This window comes from Channa argus, chromosome 2, assembly GCF_033026475.1.
Source record: "Channa argus isolate prfri chromosome 2, Channa argus male v1.0, whole genome shotgun sequence".
NCBI classification, from domain to species: Eukaryota; Metazoa; Chordata; class Actinopteri; order Anabantiformes; family Channidae; genus Channa; species Channa argus.
The window spans coordinates 28,426,131-28,443,692 of NC_090198.1; the positions used below are offsets into that span (position 1 = coordinate 28,426,131).

A 17,562-nucleotide genomic window follows, 5' to 3' on the forward strand; every position below is an offset into this window, starting at 1 on the left:
CACCCCCACCCTGTACTACAGCACTTTAAATAACATGACAAGCTCCGGAGCATTGCCCCCGTGTTCCTTTTTATGAGAGGCAGGGGAAGAGGATTTGGCTGTCGGCAGTTACTGGAAGGCGGAACCGCCGTACTTAAATCCCAGGCTGGGATTATGATATAAAAATCAATCAATTCCCCCCCCTTCGTCTCAGCGCGGTGAATCAGCGATGCTGACGTGACCTAGTTGGATCAATCTAATCTAAGCGGTGACTGATGCCACAAGGACAAAAGGGAGCTCAGTGGGGAATAACAAAATACGCTCATTAGATAAATATTACAGAGGGTAAAAAACAAAGCAGCAACTCACTGTTTGTTTTCACTGTGCAGTCTCTCTATCTGTGTGCCCATCTGTCTTTGCCCTCTATGTATCTATTTAATTTGATCTCTTCTCCATCTCTGTTGTAATTCTCTTTATTTTCACTGTTTCCATGTCACTCGCTCTTGTCATCTCAATGTTATTGCGAAGATGTGATTTTGCGGCTGGACTCGTTTAACCCCGTTCTTCTTTGTTCCCGCGTTGCCTCTGTATCTCTTTACTACGAGTCGTCTTTGAGAGTGTTGTGGCTGAAATATGTTCGGACTCACCTCCAGCTAATCACTTTACCTTTGAATGCATTATTACTGTGTGAGAGAGAGAGAGAGAGAGAGATTTCTGAGGGAGAAGTTTATGCCGCTAAAAACTTTAAATTGAATCATTTGGTGCTTTTCGGTTTTTATTTAGTTTCTAAATATACAGCAAATATTACTGGAGTTATGTGTAACATATTACTAATGGTTACTACTACTACTACTAATTACTATTACGGCACTCTGAGCGTCTAAGCGTCTGGATGTAACGCAGAGGGGACTGTACAAAGAGCTGCTTTTTAACGCCTCGGAAATGAGGATGAGGGCTGTCATTCCATACGATAAAGGCTAAAAAAGCAAACGTATTTTTATTTCATAATTTTTTATTTTTTTTTAACTGCACAAAAGAAGTAAGTACAGCTGCCAGTGCCAGTCAGCAGTAGCCAATAAAACGTTGTGACATTTTATGTAGGAGCATTGTTGTTTGCTTGGTGAGTTTTATATGTTATTGTTTGATACGATAGTTAAATAATAGATTAGAACCATAATCATTTAAATTACATTTTCAGCTGTACACATTTGTTAGAAGGTAAATTTGTCTAACGAACATGCTAAATGTGTTTATTTTCTGCTATCAGAATATTAAAACTATGTGTGATCACCTGAAAAAAAAAAAAAAAAAAACAGGACTTAATATTTAGCCCAATCTCCGTTTATCCCATTAGACACCTTAGCACAATTGAGCGCCTTCGAAAGAGAAGTGCTCGGACAGGTTCCCACTTCCTCCCTTGTTTTTTTTTTTTCGTTACTCTTTGCTGTCTCCTAATCAGGCACACACAGACCAGCACACGCACACGCTGAGCGGCGTGTTTTCTGTCGGCCTGTGAGGCTGTGAGCTCCAGACAGATTGGCTGTTCTGGCGAAAGCCACCGAGCCCTTATGCCAGCACCAGGCAGCCATGGGCTGCTGTGGCTGCTGCATGCCTGTGTGTCTTTGTGTGTCTATTGACTGAGCCATGGGGACAGAATCGATCTCGGCCACAGGGGTCCGAGACGGGAACAGACAAAAACAGAGGGAATGAGAGGGAGGAACACCTATCACGCACAGCAGGGACTGCGGCATTAGGACTCGAGTTAGTTTTTTTAATTTCCTACCCGTGGATCTGGATTTTAAACAATTCTAGCAATTGTGCTGTTTTAAAAAATTACGTGTAGAATTCAGGAGAAGTTACAAGTACATTGATCCGAGGCCGAGGAGCCAAAAACAAGCTGAGCCTGGCTGCACACTAGGTTGGGAATTTATGGCACAGCTAGCCAGGCTTAATCTGCACAGGATTTAAAGTCCATAGATGTTTCAGATACTTTTTCTGTTCCGCTCTTTCTTCATTAAAGGAACGTCGTCTTTTGTGATGATCCATCATTAATCATTGCTGAAGCTGCATGTTGCACCTGAACCATGATTCATTAGCATCACTTTGTTTTCTGGAGCATTTATAGCAATTTGTCTCCATCCTAGTTATTTTCTGTCTGACTCATTCTCGGGCTTTAATTTCCTCATCGTCCACCGTTTGTCTGCAGCGACGTCTTTCTTTCCCTCAGTCATTCAGCAGTGATGCCAAACTCTTACTTTCTCTCCGCTTGACTTCGTCACACAGTTTGAAGAGGTTTTTCGACCCCCCCTTCTTTATCTTTCCCACCTTCAACTCCCTTTAGAAGTCTCCTCAGAAACGTTATCTATTATCGGAAAGGAGGCCTTACTGCTCGATTGATAACCTCTCCTTCAGTTCAAAGTCAGTAAATAAGAAGTTAAAAGTCATTAACACCGGTGCCTCTCTTAGAAACGTGTCACACTGAGGTAACATTTCCGCAGCAAAAATTGTATTTTGCTTTCTTGATTGTTATTGAACAGACTTCAAAGCGACCTTTATAAAGTTGTGAAAGAAGTACACACATCCCCTACTTAAGTACTGTAAAAATACACCTTCACAAAGGATCGTCTTGTACTTGGACCTACGGACTATATGTGAGGGAGATGGCACATGTCAACTTGTTGAAGAAAAGGACAAAGGACAATCATCTGCTTTGATTTGGCAACTGGGAATTTCTCCGAAGAGCCTTTAATCCTCCTCCACCGACAGTTGCAATTTAATATATGTTGTATGTTTCTGTTAAATTAACATGAGCAATTAAAAGGATTAAATCTCCGCCAGAGCTGGTCCAGGGTCAAGAGAAGCATGAAAAGTCAGCAGCGTGAAGGGAAAACCCACAGTGACGCCGCCCAAACAAACAACGTGGAAGCAGCACCGTGACCAGACCAGGGTTCCAGACCAGACACCAGGAAGTCTAGTCTTCACCTGTGCAGTAGTATCCAGCTGTGGTGTACTTGTGTCTGTTAAGGAGCTACGGAGTCGAATTTAAGGCACTTTTGATAAAACCATGACAAACGGTTATAAATACTGTCAATACAGACCTTCGTGTGCTACACTCCCCCCCCCACTAGTTGTCACACTCCCTGGATTTGAATGAAATAGTAAAGTACAGTTTATTGTTCTGCATTTCTATATGCTTTTTGGTGCAATTGTTTAAAATTACATCAAATACATTGAGAGAAGTACGGATGATTCTTTTGATTTCTAACCATTGCACATCCAAGTAATGGCATTTGGTATATGCCATCATGTACATACACATTTGTCTTATTTTTACATTATGTTAAAACAGGTGAGAATGTGTTAATTTGTCATAATTTGAGTGTTGATTAGTAAGTTTTACATGTTCTTGTAGTGGCAGGATTGTGGTTTCCCTTTTTCTTTGTGCTAATTTGAGCTAAATGTCTGCAAGCGCATTTTCCAACAAGTCCAGCTACTCTACCAGGCTGCTCTCCTTCCCGAGGCTTAAGGAACCCATCCTTCATTGGCGATCGACACTCAGAGCTTTCAGTGGAGAACAATGGAAAACCAGAGGCCTCAATATTTGATGCCTGACGCAATGACGTAGAATATGAAGTCCAAACGTCTTGTAGGGAGCTGGATGGTACAACAAGACACAGGGCCACAGATGTAGTGAGAGAGGACATGAAGTTAGTTGGTGTGAAGAGAAGAGGATGCAGAGGACAGGGTTAGATGGAGGCACATGATTCCATGTGGAGACCCCTGACAGGGAACAGCCCAAAGGAAAAGAAGATGTTGTAAATTAACCTTACCCTGAAATTTTTGTGCCTCACCCTTATGCAGTTTTAGTGTGTGTGTAAAGTCGTCGAATAGTGACGCTCCTCGAGCAACCAGTAATAACGGCAAAGGATACCGGGGGAGTCAATATGATAAGACGTGAGGAAGCGGCACAATTTCACGCCTTTGGAAGTGGGATGAGAAACTGCTGACTATGCTGCTTGACTTCAGAACTTGGCTGATAGGTTTTTAAATCACTTCTGGACAACAACAGAGGTTTACGACACAGGCGAACAAGCTAATCCAGGCTGCGCACAGACTAGACACGAGTAGATGCAATTTAGTGTTGAAATTAAAGTTTTAGTGTCTGTTTTGGGGTTTGTTGCATATACAGTTGATATAGAAAATAAATTATCCTTTTTTAGTTTGAGTTAAGGAATTTAAAATAGTTATTTTGCTCATAAGAATGCTTTTGTGACTTTTGGCCTGCTTTTCATTGTAAGTTTGCAGTTTCATCGTTATTAGTGCATATTTATTCGGCCCCCCTGACTGTGATAAAGTCCCCAAACAGTCTTCTTATCTTCAAAAGGCTTCTGAGCACGTAGATGCATAATATAAAGCGAGCACTCTTGCTCACTTTACAGTATGAATCTTTCATTAAACTTGAAAACAGGGACTTTGAAATTGTTCACACCACTGAAAGAAATTAAATACAGCTGACAATGGGTCTGAAAAAACACAATATAATATGGAGTAAGTTAAACTGGCATCAGTGAACAAACAACAGAAGAGAAACTGAAATAGTGCACACGCAAGGGACTTTCCCTTGTGGTGTAGGAGCCTGGCTCTAACAAACCTGACAGGGTTGTCAACGGCAGCAATGTTGTTCTAAGTTGTGCCGCGGCAGTGGCGTGGAGATGGACAGAACGATGTAGAGTGAATTGGAGATAACAGGGAGTGTGACAACTGAATTACAGCTGACTTTCCTGGGATGAGCTTTCAGCAAGAGAGAAACAAGACAAGATAGACAATATGGCTCGCTGGGAGGCAGGCGAGGAGATGGAGGGAGAGCAAATTTGAGTGGAAAGTCAAAGGGCAGAGGGAAACTACTGCGGCAAGGAAAGGAAGACCTGAGAGATCAAGGGAAGGGAGACAATGAGAGGATGAAATGAGAATTTTCGTATATGGCGCTAAACTCACAGCAAGAAGAAAAAAAAAAAAAGGTTTTCAAACAACAACTTACTGGTTGCATTTGTGAGCCTGAAGGTGACCGACTTGTCTTCTATGTTGCACACGTTGCGGACGGACACCTGGCAGGTGTAATCAGCAAAGTCTTTGGGCCTTAGGTTTTTCAGCTTCAGCACCTTAGTCTCCCCCTAGATGGACCAAAACACACACATAATAATATCAGGCTATAAAATGCATGGCCACATAATACTTTAATACGTGTGTGTGTGTGTGATATGTCCTGATTATCAACTGAAGCATCTCAGATCTAAGAGCAGAGACCATCAGATCTGATGCAGTCCATCCGCCCTCTCCCCGACTGTTCATGAAATCACAGCACTTTTTAGTCAAGATCTCCCAGTTTATTGCCATCATGTTGATCCTTCATTATGATGATGGCTTTGCCTAATTACACAAACCAAACCAAGCCGGCATCATATCTGCCCCAGTGCTCTTTTCAAACAGCTGCTGTCATCACAAAAAAAGAGGTGTGACGTGTAAACGTGGCATTCGGCGTGACGCAGAACCACAGTAGGCTGATGGGCTGAGCCTGCTTTAGGCCTGCGAAGAGCATTGCTGCCTGGCTAATTGAACTCCGGGGGCTCGGCTCTGTGGATGATTGTGGCTTTGATAAGTGTTCGCTCACGTTGCAGCTCTGTCTCCTAAAAACTTTGTGTACAATTAAGCTGCAACTGCACATATTTCTTTTGTATGGAAATGTATTCGCAACACCATGAGAATCTATGACATTTAACACAAATGGCAAGTTGCAAACTCTGCTGATCGTGTACTACAACATCCAGCCGTCTGCATGATACCGAATGTTGCGGTGTGACATCCACTCTGTAGTCACATAACACGGAGGTTCATCACGCTGATCTTTCCGTAACCTGAAACATCTTAAACCATTTAAACTTCAATACACATGAGACTCTGGAGTCTGTGGTTTGACAGTCCTGTGCATTGTTTGCCCGCCATCCTCCCCAAACCACTTCCCTGAATGATTGTTACATTTCATAAGAACGTAATCCATCCAGCGCATTACGACCCCAACAAAAATCTAATCGTGTTTTCACTTTAGTTGTATTGGAATGTAATTTTTAGGAGAGAGGGGGCCGCAGGCTGGCAGCTCAGGGCCGAGGGACCCTTGTCTGCGGGTATTCGTTTAACTCGTCTACTGTTCCTGATGCAGATGACTCAATGACTGACTGGATGGACTGAAAGGGAAGTTGTGCTATGATTCTGTCAACAGTGAAGAAGAAGAATCTGTCATTTATTATTAGCATTAGCCAATATACATGTTCAGTCACCTCAACAGTACTGAAAACGATCCGCTGCTTTTCATATACACTCACACACACACACACACACTCCCAGTCAAAGTTTAAAAGCGATTACAACTTAGATCCTCCTCCTCCACAAACTTGTATTTTAATAACTCTTTTATTCTCTTATATATGTGTCTTTCATTTGATCATCCACTTGTTTTTTATGATCACCAGTCAATTAATCTTAAATCCAATATTTTGATGTCTCCTAAAAGAATTGTGCTCAGCAGTTTTGATTTAAATGCTTTCTATAAATATATTCACTTGAATGTTTCACAGGGGGAGATTAACTTCTCAATAATCTTGATAATACAGTAATGTTTTATTGATTTCAGACAGAATGCAAGCTTCTTATTTCTAACCAGTGACCTTTTTTTTTTTATTTATTTTCGGTCTCCAGTAGCAACAGATTTTATCAGCTGAGGCTGAGGCTACACAATTACGCAACTGTTAGCTCCACAGTTAGTTGACTTTTATTGGAGGTGGGGGTCTTATTGTGAGCAGGTCTTCTTCTCTCATCCCATGGCTCCTTGGCCTTCGTACTGTTGTATAAATTAGTAAAATGTGGTATTAATGTCGATTTAGCTGAACGTGCAGGTGACTACAGCTTACTTTGTGCCATTTAATCCCTCAATTACAATCTTGCTCTTGAGTTTCTTTGGGTTTTTCTTAGTAGGACTGAAAGAATTTTTCTGGGTACAAAGCAGAGGGCAGAGAGGGCACCTGGCTCGGTGCCGGTGCCGGTGCCGTGTTTTACCTGTGTGTAAAGAGGCTCGTAGATGTCCACTCCGTTGTCCTTGCTCTGTTCGATGAGCATGCTCCCACGTTTCCAGATGAACCGCGCGGGAGGGTTGGAGTTGACGGTGCAGCGCAGGAACACCGTCTTCTCCTGGTAGTAACTGCCGCGCACATCGCTAATGGTCTGATGCACCGTCAGAACGGGTGTGTCAAGGTCTGCAAACACACACAGTGAAGGAACAGATATGAAAACATGAAGCCCTCACATATTGCTGCTGGTACACGTTAGAAAACTATTCACAGATGTCTAATTGAGCAACATACAAAAATTCAGACAAGGTACCGATTTACAGAAGCACAAAGTCTGCAGAGTGCGTCCAGTTAAAAAGAGCTTTCGGTTTGTAGGATGCTGCCGGCTTTTCTGTGCAAAACATCGGTGATATTATGTGTGGAAACCATGGGATTCGGTAAGTGGGACACAACTGTAAATAAGGGCAAACAAGTGCTGTTTGTTGGCTGACTGGCCCACACACACTGACCAAAACCATCCAAACTGTTGCCTATTTATCACAGCTTCTAACGAGCACAAATGTCCAAACAATCTGTGTGTTTGGCTACTTCCCTTTCTAGCTCAGACTCTCACACACATTTCTGTATTTTTCTGTCCTTTTTTTTTTTTTTTTTTTTTAACACCCCTCCCCCCCCCCACCCCCACCCCCACCCCGTTTCCCCGTGCATTTCCTTCATGGGAGTGTCATCTCCCTTTTGCTTCAGTGGATGGGATTTCAGCTGCTGTCACGAGCTCGGAGGCTGCTCTCCCCTGGTTTCTGCCATCTCTCCAAAACTCACTGCCTCTTTCACTCTTCATCACCTTCCCTGCTTCCCCTCTATTCCCTCCTCTTTGTTCCTCGCCTCTGTCTCTCACAGGGCACAGTTCTCCATGTGTGTGTGTGTGTGTGTGTGTGATCCTGATTCTTTGCAGCCTAATTGAAATGTTGCGGACTTCAGCCATCATGGAAACAATTTCTGCCAACACCAGCGTAAGCTTTTCATTTTACCTCTCCTCCTTTCTCACCTCATTCTATTTCTCTTTTCTGTTCATGTCGTACGGAGGCAGCCCATCTCAGCCGTACACTTATCAAGAGAGCATGGCACAAGCTATAGAAAAAGAGGTGACGTGAGTGCAACTACTTTGCTCCTTGACACCAACAGATGTGACCGTAGCAAGGCCCATGTGACGAGGGAGAGAGGAGAGACTTGAGACAAACAATGTGTGGTTAAGGATGCTTGATTTTTGAGTGTGCTATTGAAAAGGGCACAGCTGTCACACAAGGGCCATGTCTCTCCCTCTCTCTCTCTCTCTCACACACACACACACACACACACACACACACACACACACACACACACACACAGGTCCATGGATGGACATGCTCTCACATTTAAACCCACATCAGTGCTTCACAGCTCTCATATGAAGGTTAGAGCTCGGGGACAGACTGGCACGTAACACACAAAGGGAACTTGAACCTGTTCAGGTGGCTCCAAACAAACCAGGCATCGCATAAGAATAAACTTTCTTTTGCCAATTTAACGGTGAGTCACTGGGTCGTGGAAGAATTTCTCAAACCGTAGCATGTGATACCGCAATCTTTGTTTAAAGCCACAGAGTTAACCTTGCAGATCTGAAGAGCTGGAACTTCACATTTCTATGCGTCCTGTGTATTTAACATGTGAAGAGAAGCAGGTCATGCTACTGTAAATATGCCGTAGCAGAACAGATGAGGCCTTGAAATGACCTGCTTAACAGCTTTGAAACTTACTGAATGAGGTGATACACAGTGTCACGCTTCTTGAGGCTTATTCATGCTGTTCACATACAGTATGTGTGTCCTCTACATTACTGCGAGTGACTTCATCTTTAAAGTCATAGGGATAAAGTCCATGGACTGGTAACGCTGCGCATGCTCCTTTTATGCACCGCAAGTATATTAAAAAATTACATCCATTCGATGTTCTGCTTAACTTTTTGTCACTTTTTTCAGGTTCGTGTTGTGTGGTACGATTATTTTATACGCATGTGCCAAATGTGAAATGTTTCACAAATATGCCTCAAACTATGTCTAACCGTAACCAAATGACAGGCACATCTAAACTAAGCCCAAGTATCAAACGTGTGCGGTGCTACAGTCAGACAGGCTGCACGGTGCACCGCACAACTGGATGTTTTGGTGAGAAAGAAAAACATTTCAGTGATACGTTATAGAAAAATCGTGGCTTCCCACTAACACTGCCAAGTCTGAATTTTGAGTTTGTATTTTATTGAACTTAATATTCAAATATTCAAACAAGAATAGTGGTAATTGTACTTATAACTGAGCCTACTGTGAATTACTTTATACACTATGATCATCTATAAAATGTTCGAAATGCACGAAATGCATGGAGCAGTCATGTTAAAAAAAAAAAAAAGCTCTTTTCTATAAATATACAGCTGAAAGACTAAAATCTGAGGTTCACATAGTGTGTCAGACCTGGTTAATCTGCTCCCTCTAATGCACTGAAGTACTTTTGTGTAACTATTATTTGGGATGTTCACAGTGATTCGGTTATGTGCTCTGTGAAGTGCGCATGTGTTTCCGTTCCTTTCATCTCCCCGTGGACATCCTCATTTATAAAAACGACAACCCACAGATTGGAACAAAAGGCTCAGCGGGAAACCAGACAGAGAGGTGCCACCAGTCTCTCTAAAAGCCTCTGCCAGCAACAGGCCTTCAAACCTGGGCAGCTATCAAAGATATCTGCCTCTTAGTTCTGCCACGTGTGCATGTATGTGTGAAAGAGATCTGGCAAAAGAGCCTGCACCGCTGTATACTTGTATTAGCCAGTGTATGCACGCATGTGTGTATGTGTATGTGTGTAGTTGTCGGTTGAGGACTGGCACAGGGATTTCTGTATGATTTTCACAGATCATTTGCAGCACAGGGAGAATCCTACTGTAGCTGACTAATGCCCTAATAGTGTGTGTGTGTGTGTGTGTGTGTGTGTGTGTGTGTGTGTGTGTGTGTGTGTGTGTGTGTGTACTCGCAGCATCAGCGACTATCTGCTGTCATTCTGTCTGTTTTGTAACGCTGTGGCTGAATGGGGAGAAAGTGCTAAGTGACAGACTGACACGGACACAAGTGGACACGGACAGGTAGATTCTCAAGACCATCACACAACCGAAAACGGTCAAACTGCAGTCACTCAGACGTCCCTGCAGCACTGTATGTTCCGCCAGCAGGATTTGGACTGTGCCCGTGCACATTTAATGTAGTACATATTGCAATTTTAATAATTGCATGTCCTACAGTGCAAAAAAGAGAAAACAACATTTTCCTATTGCTACACAAAAACAATCTGCGCTTGGTTAAAAACACAAATGCATTTGCTGCAGTCATGGACAGAATGATGACAATACTTTTTTTTTTTCTCTTTTTTTCCACATCACAATAGTGTTGTTCAGCTCTTCATAATCCAACCTCCCAGGGTGAGTTTAACTTTACTCACTTTGGTCTCTTAAGTAAATATAGAGACGAGATAAAACTGCAAGTGTACAGAAACACAATATGAAACTTTAATGAAGCTTCTGATTTCCCCAACGTCCTGCCTTTGCACACAGCTTAGATCAATTGCATGGCACTGCTTTTGTTAGCCGAAGCTTTTAACGTACATCTATGCTTTTGAATTTCAAGCTGCAACTGGGGGGGGGGTCTGGGCTTGTTTTCTGCTTAGACACCACACAGTGGTTCTGACAATAAGCCACATTTTACTGTAGTTCTCCAACAGTGTGTAGCCTTTAGATTGGACACAAGCATTTGGATAAAGCTCAAGGCCACATTTCTTTATTAAGTCAGTGCTACACTATGTGAGCACTGCAAAAATTCAACACAGTGTGAATAAAGTCAAGACTGACTTGGCCATTCTCTGGTACAATGGCTGTGTTTAAGTTCACTGTCTTGCTGCACTATTCACTTTCTGTCGAATTTCAGTTCACAGATGGAGAGTTTGGCTTATTTATTATTTTTTTGGGGGGGGAGAATTCCCGCAGAGTTTGCTTGTACAAATTCATAGCTGCGTCAGTGATGACAAGCTGTCGTAGTCCAGAGGCAGCAAAGAGAGAGGTCCAAGTCGTGGGACTGCCACCACCGTGTTTCACAGATGGGATACAGTTCCTATGCTGGAATGCAGAGTTTGGTCGCAGCCAAGAAAAAAACAATTCAAGCCAAAATGTTCTACTTTGGTTTCACCCAACCAAAAGGACATTCTTCTAACAGCCATCTGGCTTAGCCACATGGCACCGAGCAGATCAGCAGCAGTGTACTTTTTAGAAAGTTGTGGCTTTCTACTTGCAACTGCCACGCACGCTATTGTTGTCCAGCGTCTTCATGATAGTGGATCTTTAAACATTGACATTAGTCCCTGTTCTGGAGTTTCTTGTGTTTGCTGGACTATTAAATACCAACCACTTCCACATCCAAATTTCTACTTCTTGTAACCGTTTCCAGCCGGGAGATCTTTGTTCCAGCCATGACACAATTCTACATTTGTTGGCTTCTCGTTATCTCGCTTTTGGTTATGCATACGAATCACATCATATTTTAGGTCATATGTTTATGCAGAAATACGGGAAATTCAAAAGGCTTCACGAACCCTTAAGTGCCACTGTCTGTGCCTCCTGCAAGACAAGTCTTTGCATGTTTCTTTTGGATGATATCCCGTTTTTTAACTTAATTAAGGGGACAGACTTGTCTTTTAATTAAAAGAAACACATCCTGCTTTACTTGGGTCAGTTATATATTAAAAACAGGACTTTAAAATGTTTGCACTTTTTTTTTAGTCAGATCGAGACAATATTTTGCATAAATATTTAGCTTAATAATTTTAAAGTAGTCCAAAAGTGACACAGTGAACTTAGCGTGAACTCACAGCAACTTAGCAGCAGTTGGCCAAAATTTGCCGTTCTTTTTACACAACTAAGTAGATTGTGAACAGAAATTTTGTTTTCGGGCCCTTTATTCTGAATAAAAATATTAATGATTTCACAATGTTAAATAAAAAAATTCAACTCTGCCAGAGTTAGGTAGTTTACATCAGCTTCATGTATCCATGGAAAATGGGGACATGTATAATTTTTATAAAAGCTGACACTATATCTGCTTGCAGTATGTGCCTGGAGTTTTAGACAGAGTCCAGAGTTCTGGTCAGGCTGGACCCGTTCCTTTATCAGAAGGAAGGCTTTTACAGTCTGTTTTAAAAACTGATCATGCACAAAGATGTTTATGTTTCATAGACTCAGATTGTGTCTGCACGCCATCAATGCTTCACAATTATGTATAAAAAAAAATATTACAAAATAACCTGTGTAATTTGTGGCAATGAAGGTTTGCTCAGAGCCAATTCATCCTAGTGTTTATGACCAAGTGTGTTCTTTTTGAACCAAGCTGACCTCTGCTGTGCGTTTTCCCCTGCAGGACGACACCCTGGACTCTAAATCCTCTTTGATTTCCAATAACATGTCCTGTACTCTAATAGCGCTCTAGGGGTAGACAGCCATTAAGAGAGCAAAGAGAAGATGACAGGTTAAATTGAGTGTGAGTGGGTGATGAAGGAGGACGAGGTGCGGTGTGATGCGATGTGTGTGTGGTTGGTCGAGTTATCATGTACAAGTGTAATAATGTAGCGGCCTGGTAGCTCGGGAGCAGGATGGGATGCAGAAGTACCAGGTGTGTCCCTGAGTGAGACACTTAGCCCCCTCATGGTCATAACACAAACTGCACAAACTGAAAGTTCAACCTGTGGAACTTGTGTGACGGTTATCACGTCATTCCATGATGTCAGGTACTTATTAGCACATACATAGCACATAACATGTTATGTAACGTAATCTCCCAGGGTCAGAAAAAAAGGAATGGCTTGTAAAATCTAACTGCATATATTGTTGGTGTGTCTGCAGGTCAGAGATAACACAACTGTCCAGCCACAGCATAATATGCAGACACTACTACATGTGACTACTTCACACCTTTTGTACTATAGAGAGATGTCACATGTAGCCACAATCTTCCTACTATCAGCATGATCAAATCGCAGCCTGTGTTTGATAAATGAACCTTTAAAACCAATTAAATGAACTGTGAGTCTAAAAAAACTCAGCTTTTCTAACATGGAAAACAAAAGCTTTGGTTATATAGCTTCAGTTTCCATGGCAGCACATTAGACGCAGCAACCTCTCGTAGACCAATTACTCTGAGCCTTTGTCGTTTTACATGTCTTCAACTGTAAACTCAAAATATGCAGCAAAGCTCAGCTGCTGCTGCTGCTGCTGCCAGGATCTTCAGAAGACTGTTCGAGTGAGAATGATGGATTTAACCAGTTCTGTACATTTGTTTCCATTACAATGTTGCAACACAGCAACATTCTGGGCAAGGCCAGAAAGTTAGGCTGTCCACTGTATAATATCAGTGTCCACACACTGTCAACCTGCGAGTGCTTATACAAGTGATGAATATTTGCATGTAAAGAAAAACCTCCAAAAATGTTGAAACGGTCGTCCACTGAATAAAGCTGAAGTCGAAACATATTTCAGTCTTCAGCTGTGAGCGAGCATCACACCATCTACAGCAAATAACAGCCATCTCTGTGTCAAAGTCGCACATGCACAAATTAAAAACACGTTCTTACAGGCTCTAACACACACACACACACACGCACAGAACGTATGTGTGTGTGCCCAGCCACATGCACAGGGAGAAAAGCCTGTGCATACAGCGAGGCACAAACACAGGCAGACTTGCTGTTTGATCCAGCTTTGCGCCTCGTCAGTTATTCAGCATTCTGTTCGTAGACGTCGCCTTAAAGAGGACATAAAACATGCACAAGGCCTACATTTGGAAATAATGAGAACATTGCCTGTGTTTAAAATGCGATTAGAAGTAACGATTGATTTAAGCTGATTTTCCCTGTTGTGTATTTTATTTTTTTAATTTTTTTTTTGGTATAATAACAAAAATCCCTTTTTTTTTTTATTCTTTCGAAGTCCCACAAATGAATGTCTCTTTTCAATAATGCCTCAGTCCTCAGCCTGTGAGGACAAATGATCTGGAACAAGAGGAAAGATGAAACAAAAATGATGAGACATTTCCCCGCAATACAAATATCTTTACATACAATCGGGGGAATTTGATTCATAATCTTGGAGCAGTGCTTAAAAAACAGCAGTGCGATATATATCTAATTAGGTTCCAGGTCCTTAAAAGAATAAAAAAAATTGACTCCAGCCTAGTTGTTTTACATAGAGAAAGGGAAATGAGTGTTGAAAGATGAGTATTAAATTAAAGCAGAGTGAGCGGAGTTGGAGGAAACATAAATAGACAGAGGTGGTGACTTTACATTACAGATAAAGACACACTGAAAAATAAAACACAAAGAGGAGGAAATAAAGGTAAAAAGTTATTAGAAGAAATACAGTAGCTAAATAAATGAGCGCTATCTTGGAGTGAATGCAGCATCTTATATCAGTGATCTGATCATTTCCGGGAAACATTCCTCACAATCTCCCAGAAATTAGCTGCTATTTAGTAGTGAATTTCCAGAGAAGATCAGGATCCAGCACAGGTGTGAGAGATGCTCCAGAGAAATAACTTTTCCGCTTTGGATAGAAATGCGCTGAATGATGAAGTTTCTTTTTCGCCGTTAAAACCCTGGTAATTAATAACTTTTAGAAAATTGTGAAGAAAGTTCCCAGTTCCGAGTTTAGTGGACCTCAATTTAAAGATTAGTAAACCATCTAATAACTTCAAAAAACATCATAAAAATAATGAGCGTTAACTTCACTTCAATATCTAAACCAGTTTTCAGTGTCAGCAACCGAAGTTGGATAATTATGACCAACAAACTTCACGTCTCCTTAAACCTTAATTAAAATTGATGCTTTCCAATTATTTTCAGGAGCTGTCATCATCCATTTAAAATAGCGTGTTCTGTTTTCTAACACGTTCTGGACAGGACACAAACAAATTCTTTTTAGACATGAGCTGCAGTATTTTAAAAAAGATATTGACTTATCCTGCAAGTGAATAGCAGCCGTGCAGTGAGCCAAAATTCGAATCAAATCAAAATAAATAATAATTCCGCTGAAATGCATTGAAACAAAAGTGACCAGCCTATTTTAGGTAGAAAGTCCAGCTATTCGTGTTAAAATGTTGGGAGGAGAAATAAAATAAATACTCGAGTACAGATACCTGAAAATTGTAAAAATAAGTTCATATTTTTAATTCAGTAAAAATAATGACTATGCTTAATTTAGAATGACGTTTATGAGCAGTTAACCCATGTGAGCTTGTTGTAGAAATGCACAGAGAGAGAGCACAGTTTGCCACGGTGAGAAAATCCGGCACATTTCTTCAGCTACGTTTGGCATGAAGCCTGTTTTTGCTTCTCCGTGAAGCTACTGCAAAACTTGATGAGCGCGCGACTCCTCACTTTTGGCTTTGCCATTAATTACAATGAACAGCCAGGCAAAGGAGCCTGCGTTAAGAAGAATTACACAGTGCGTCTTCACCCAATCTAACACTGGTGAATGGGCTGAAAAGGCTGCGTTTCCGTCGAGCCAGCGACTTATGTACAAGCCTTAATTATGCCTTTGTCAGCAAAGAGCCTGGGAAATGGTATTAAACATTCATGATGGTGTGACTCTATTATTTTAGGCCATAAAAAGACTAATTTGGGCCACGGTTATTTACTGTGAGTGTGACAGTGTTGCTGCTGCGGTGACAGCAAAGAGGCTGTTAAGGGATGAAGAGGCATAGTTCATTTACGCAGCCTCTGGGTTAAAGGAACACACACACAACCGTACCCAAAGACAAAGAAACAGTTATGCAATAACTGCACACACACGCACACACTGAGGCACGCGTGTGCCTGCGCACATATATGCACTACTTACACACACAAAGTGCTCAGGGCCAAAATAACACATGAATCTCTGCTCCTTCGCTGCAGGGCGAAAAACAAGAAAAGTCCCTGCGTGTCCCTGTAGAGGTCTTGTGATGAGACTGTGTCTGGATAGGTCATGGTGCTGCTGCTGGGATCCATGCATCACCGTGTGGACACTGTGTTTGGTGACAGGATTAAGTGAAGGCCAAGGAAGCATGCACCATGTTTTTCCACGTGTGTCACTGCACATGTGCAACCTCTCAGTTCACGCACGCACACACCAAAGTGTGTAAACCAGGACTTGGCGTGCTGTGCTGCACGTTTAATTAGTTTTGTGGCACCGCGTAACATGGGCCGCAGCAATACAGGGTATGGAAAACGCGTATAGACTCACGCAGGATGCAATATAGGCTGCTCCTGCTCTTAAAAATATTAAATTGCTTGTGTTTTATTGTGTTGTGTGCTGCGGGACAAACACTGCACTCAGAGGCGATCTACACAGCGTCTTTATTAAAACAACTTGGGCCACTTCTGTGGATTCCTGCTCAGACACTAAAGTGGTATTCTGGCACAACTTCACTTTCATTGTCTCCTGGTTAATGGGAGACGGTGAGCAAATAAATAAATAAGAGCAGCGAGACTCCCCAGGTAACAACAGGCACGGAAACAAAGAAAAGTGGTATCGCAAGTCTCGGCGACAAGCTGGGAAAGTTTGTGTCACTCGGAAGATGAGATGATTTCGACTGGGTGAAACGAAACGCCTCTCTGAAGTAAGACATGCCGCGCTAAAAGCATCGTGTTGCATTAAATCACAATCACAGCACAAAAGTTATTTTTTTTACCAGCCTTAAATTTCCAATCCAATCTGCTGTGCCATGATAATGGTGGATACCAATATTATAATCTGGGCTAATTACTAGAGATGCACATGTGGCATTAAAACTCCACTTTTGCTATGAATAGGGACGAACGATGCGAAACGCAAAGCCAACCCGGTGTTAGTCCAGAACCTGTTCTCTCCTCATGTCCCAGGCAATAAACAGCAGCTTTTAGACTTTCCCTCGTTCTTTTCCACTGTGGCCGGTAGTGCTCACTGTCACTGCTCCTGCTGTGAGTCACAGTAGCCTTATTTCTTTTCTTTTGATGCGTTTACTTTTTCATTTCTGTTATTGGAAATTATCGATTTGTAATTTGACAACAGCGCGAGCATCGTCAACGATGACGTGTTTATCGTAGCAAACACCACGAACGAACACCATGGCAGAAAGACAGCGCTGGTCATTTTTTGGGGATTAATCTAGAGATTTTTTTCCCCATTAGGCTCGTTATTATTTTTCAGTTAATAGAACAATTAATTTACAAAAAAATACAAATTTAAATTCATTGATCTTTTATATTGTAATAATTTATTCATTTATTTAAAATCTTTATAGTTGACAGGTTGCTCCACCCCATTTTTTTTTTTTTTTACTAACAATATCTGTAATTTGCTCATAATGTCATGATCTGACCCTCACAT

The 17,562-nt window shown here is 41.8% G+C and overlaps 1 protein-coding gene across 7 annotated transcripts in view; it reads right to left on the bottom strand.

Annotated features, from left to right (window-relative positions):
- LOC137106310 (MAM domain-containing glycosylphosphatidylinositol anchor protein 1) overlaps positions 1–17,562 on the bottom strand; it is a 173,609-nt gene that overhangs the window by 57,753 nt on the left and 98,294 nt on the right. For all 7 annotated transcript variants that reach the window (XR_010911919.1, XR_010911917.1, XR_010911916.1 and 4 more), the window contains 2 exons: positions 7,087–7,283; positions 5,018–5,150 (listed from right to left, as the gene is read on the bottom strand). Coding sequence is in view for 3 of the 7 variants with exons in the window: in XM_067489434.1 (XP_067345535.1) it covers positions 5,018–5,150; positions 7,087–7,283 (330 nt within the window). In the remaining 4 variants the exon portion in view is untranslated. The remainder of the gene's footprint in view (positions 1–5,017; positions 5,151–7,086; positions 7,284–17,562) is intronic.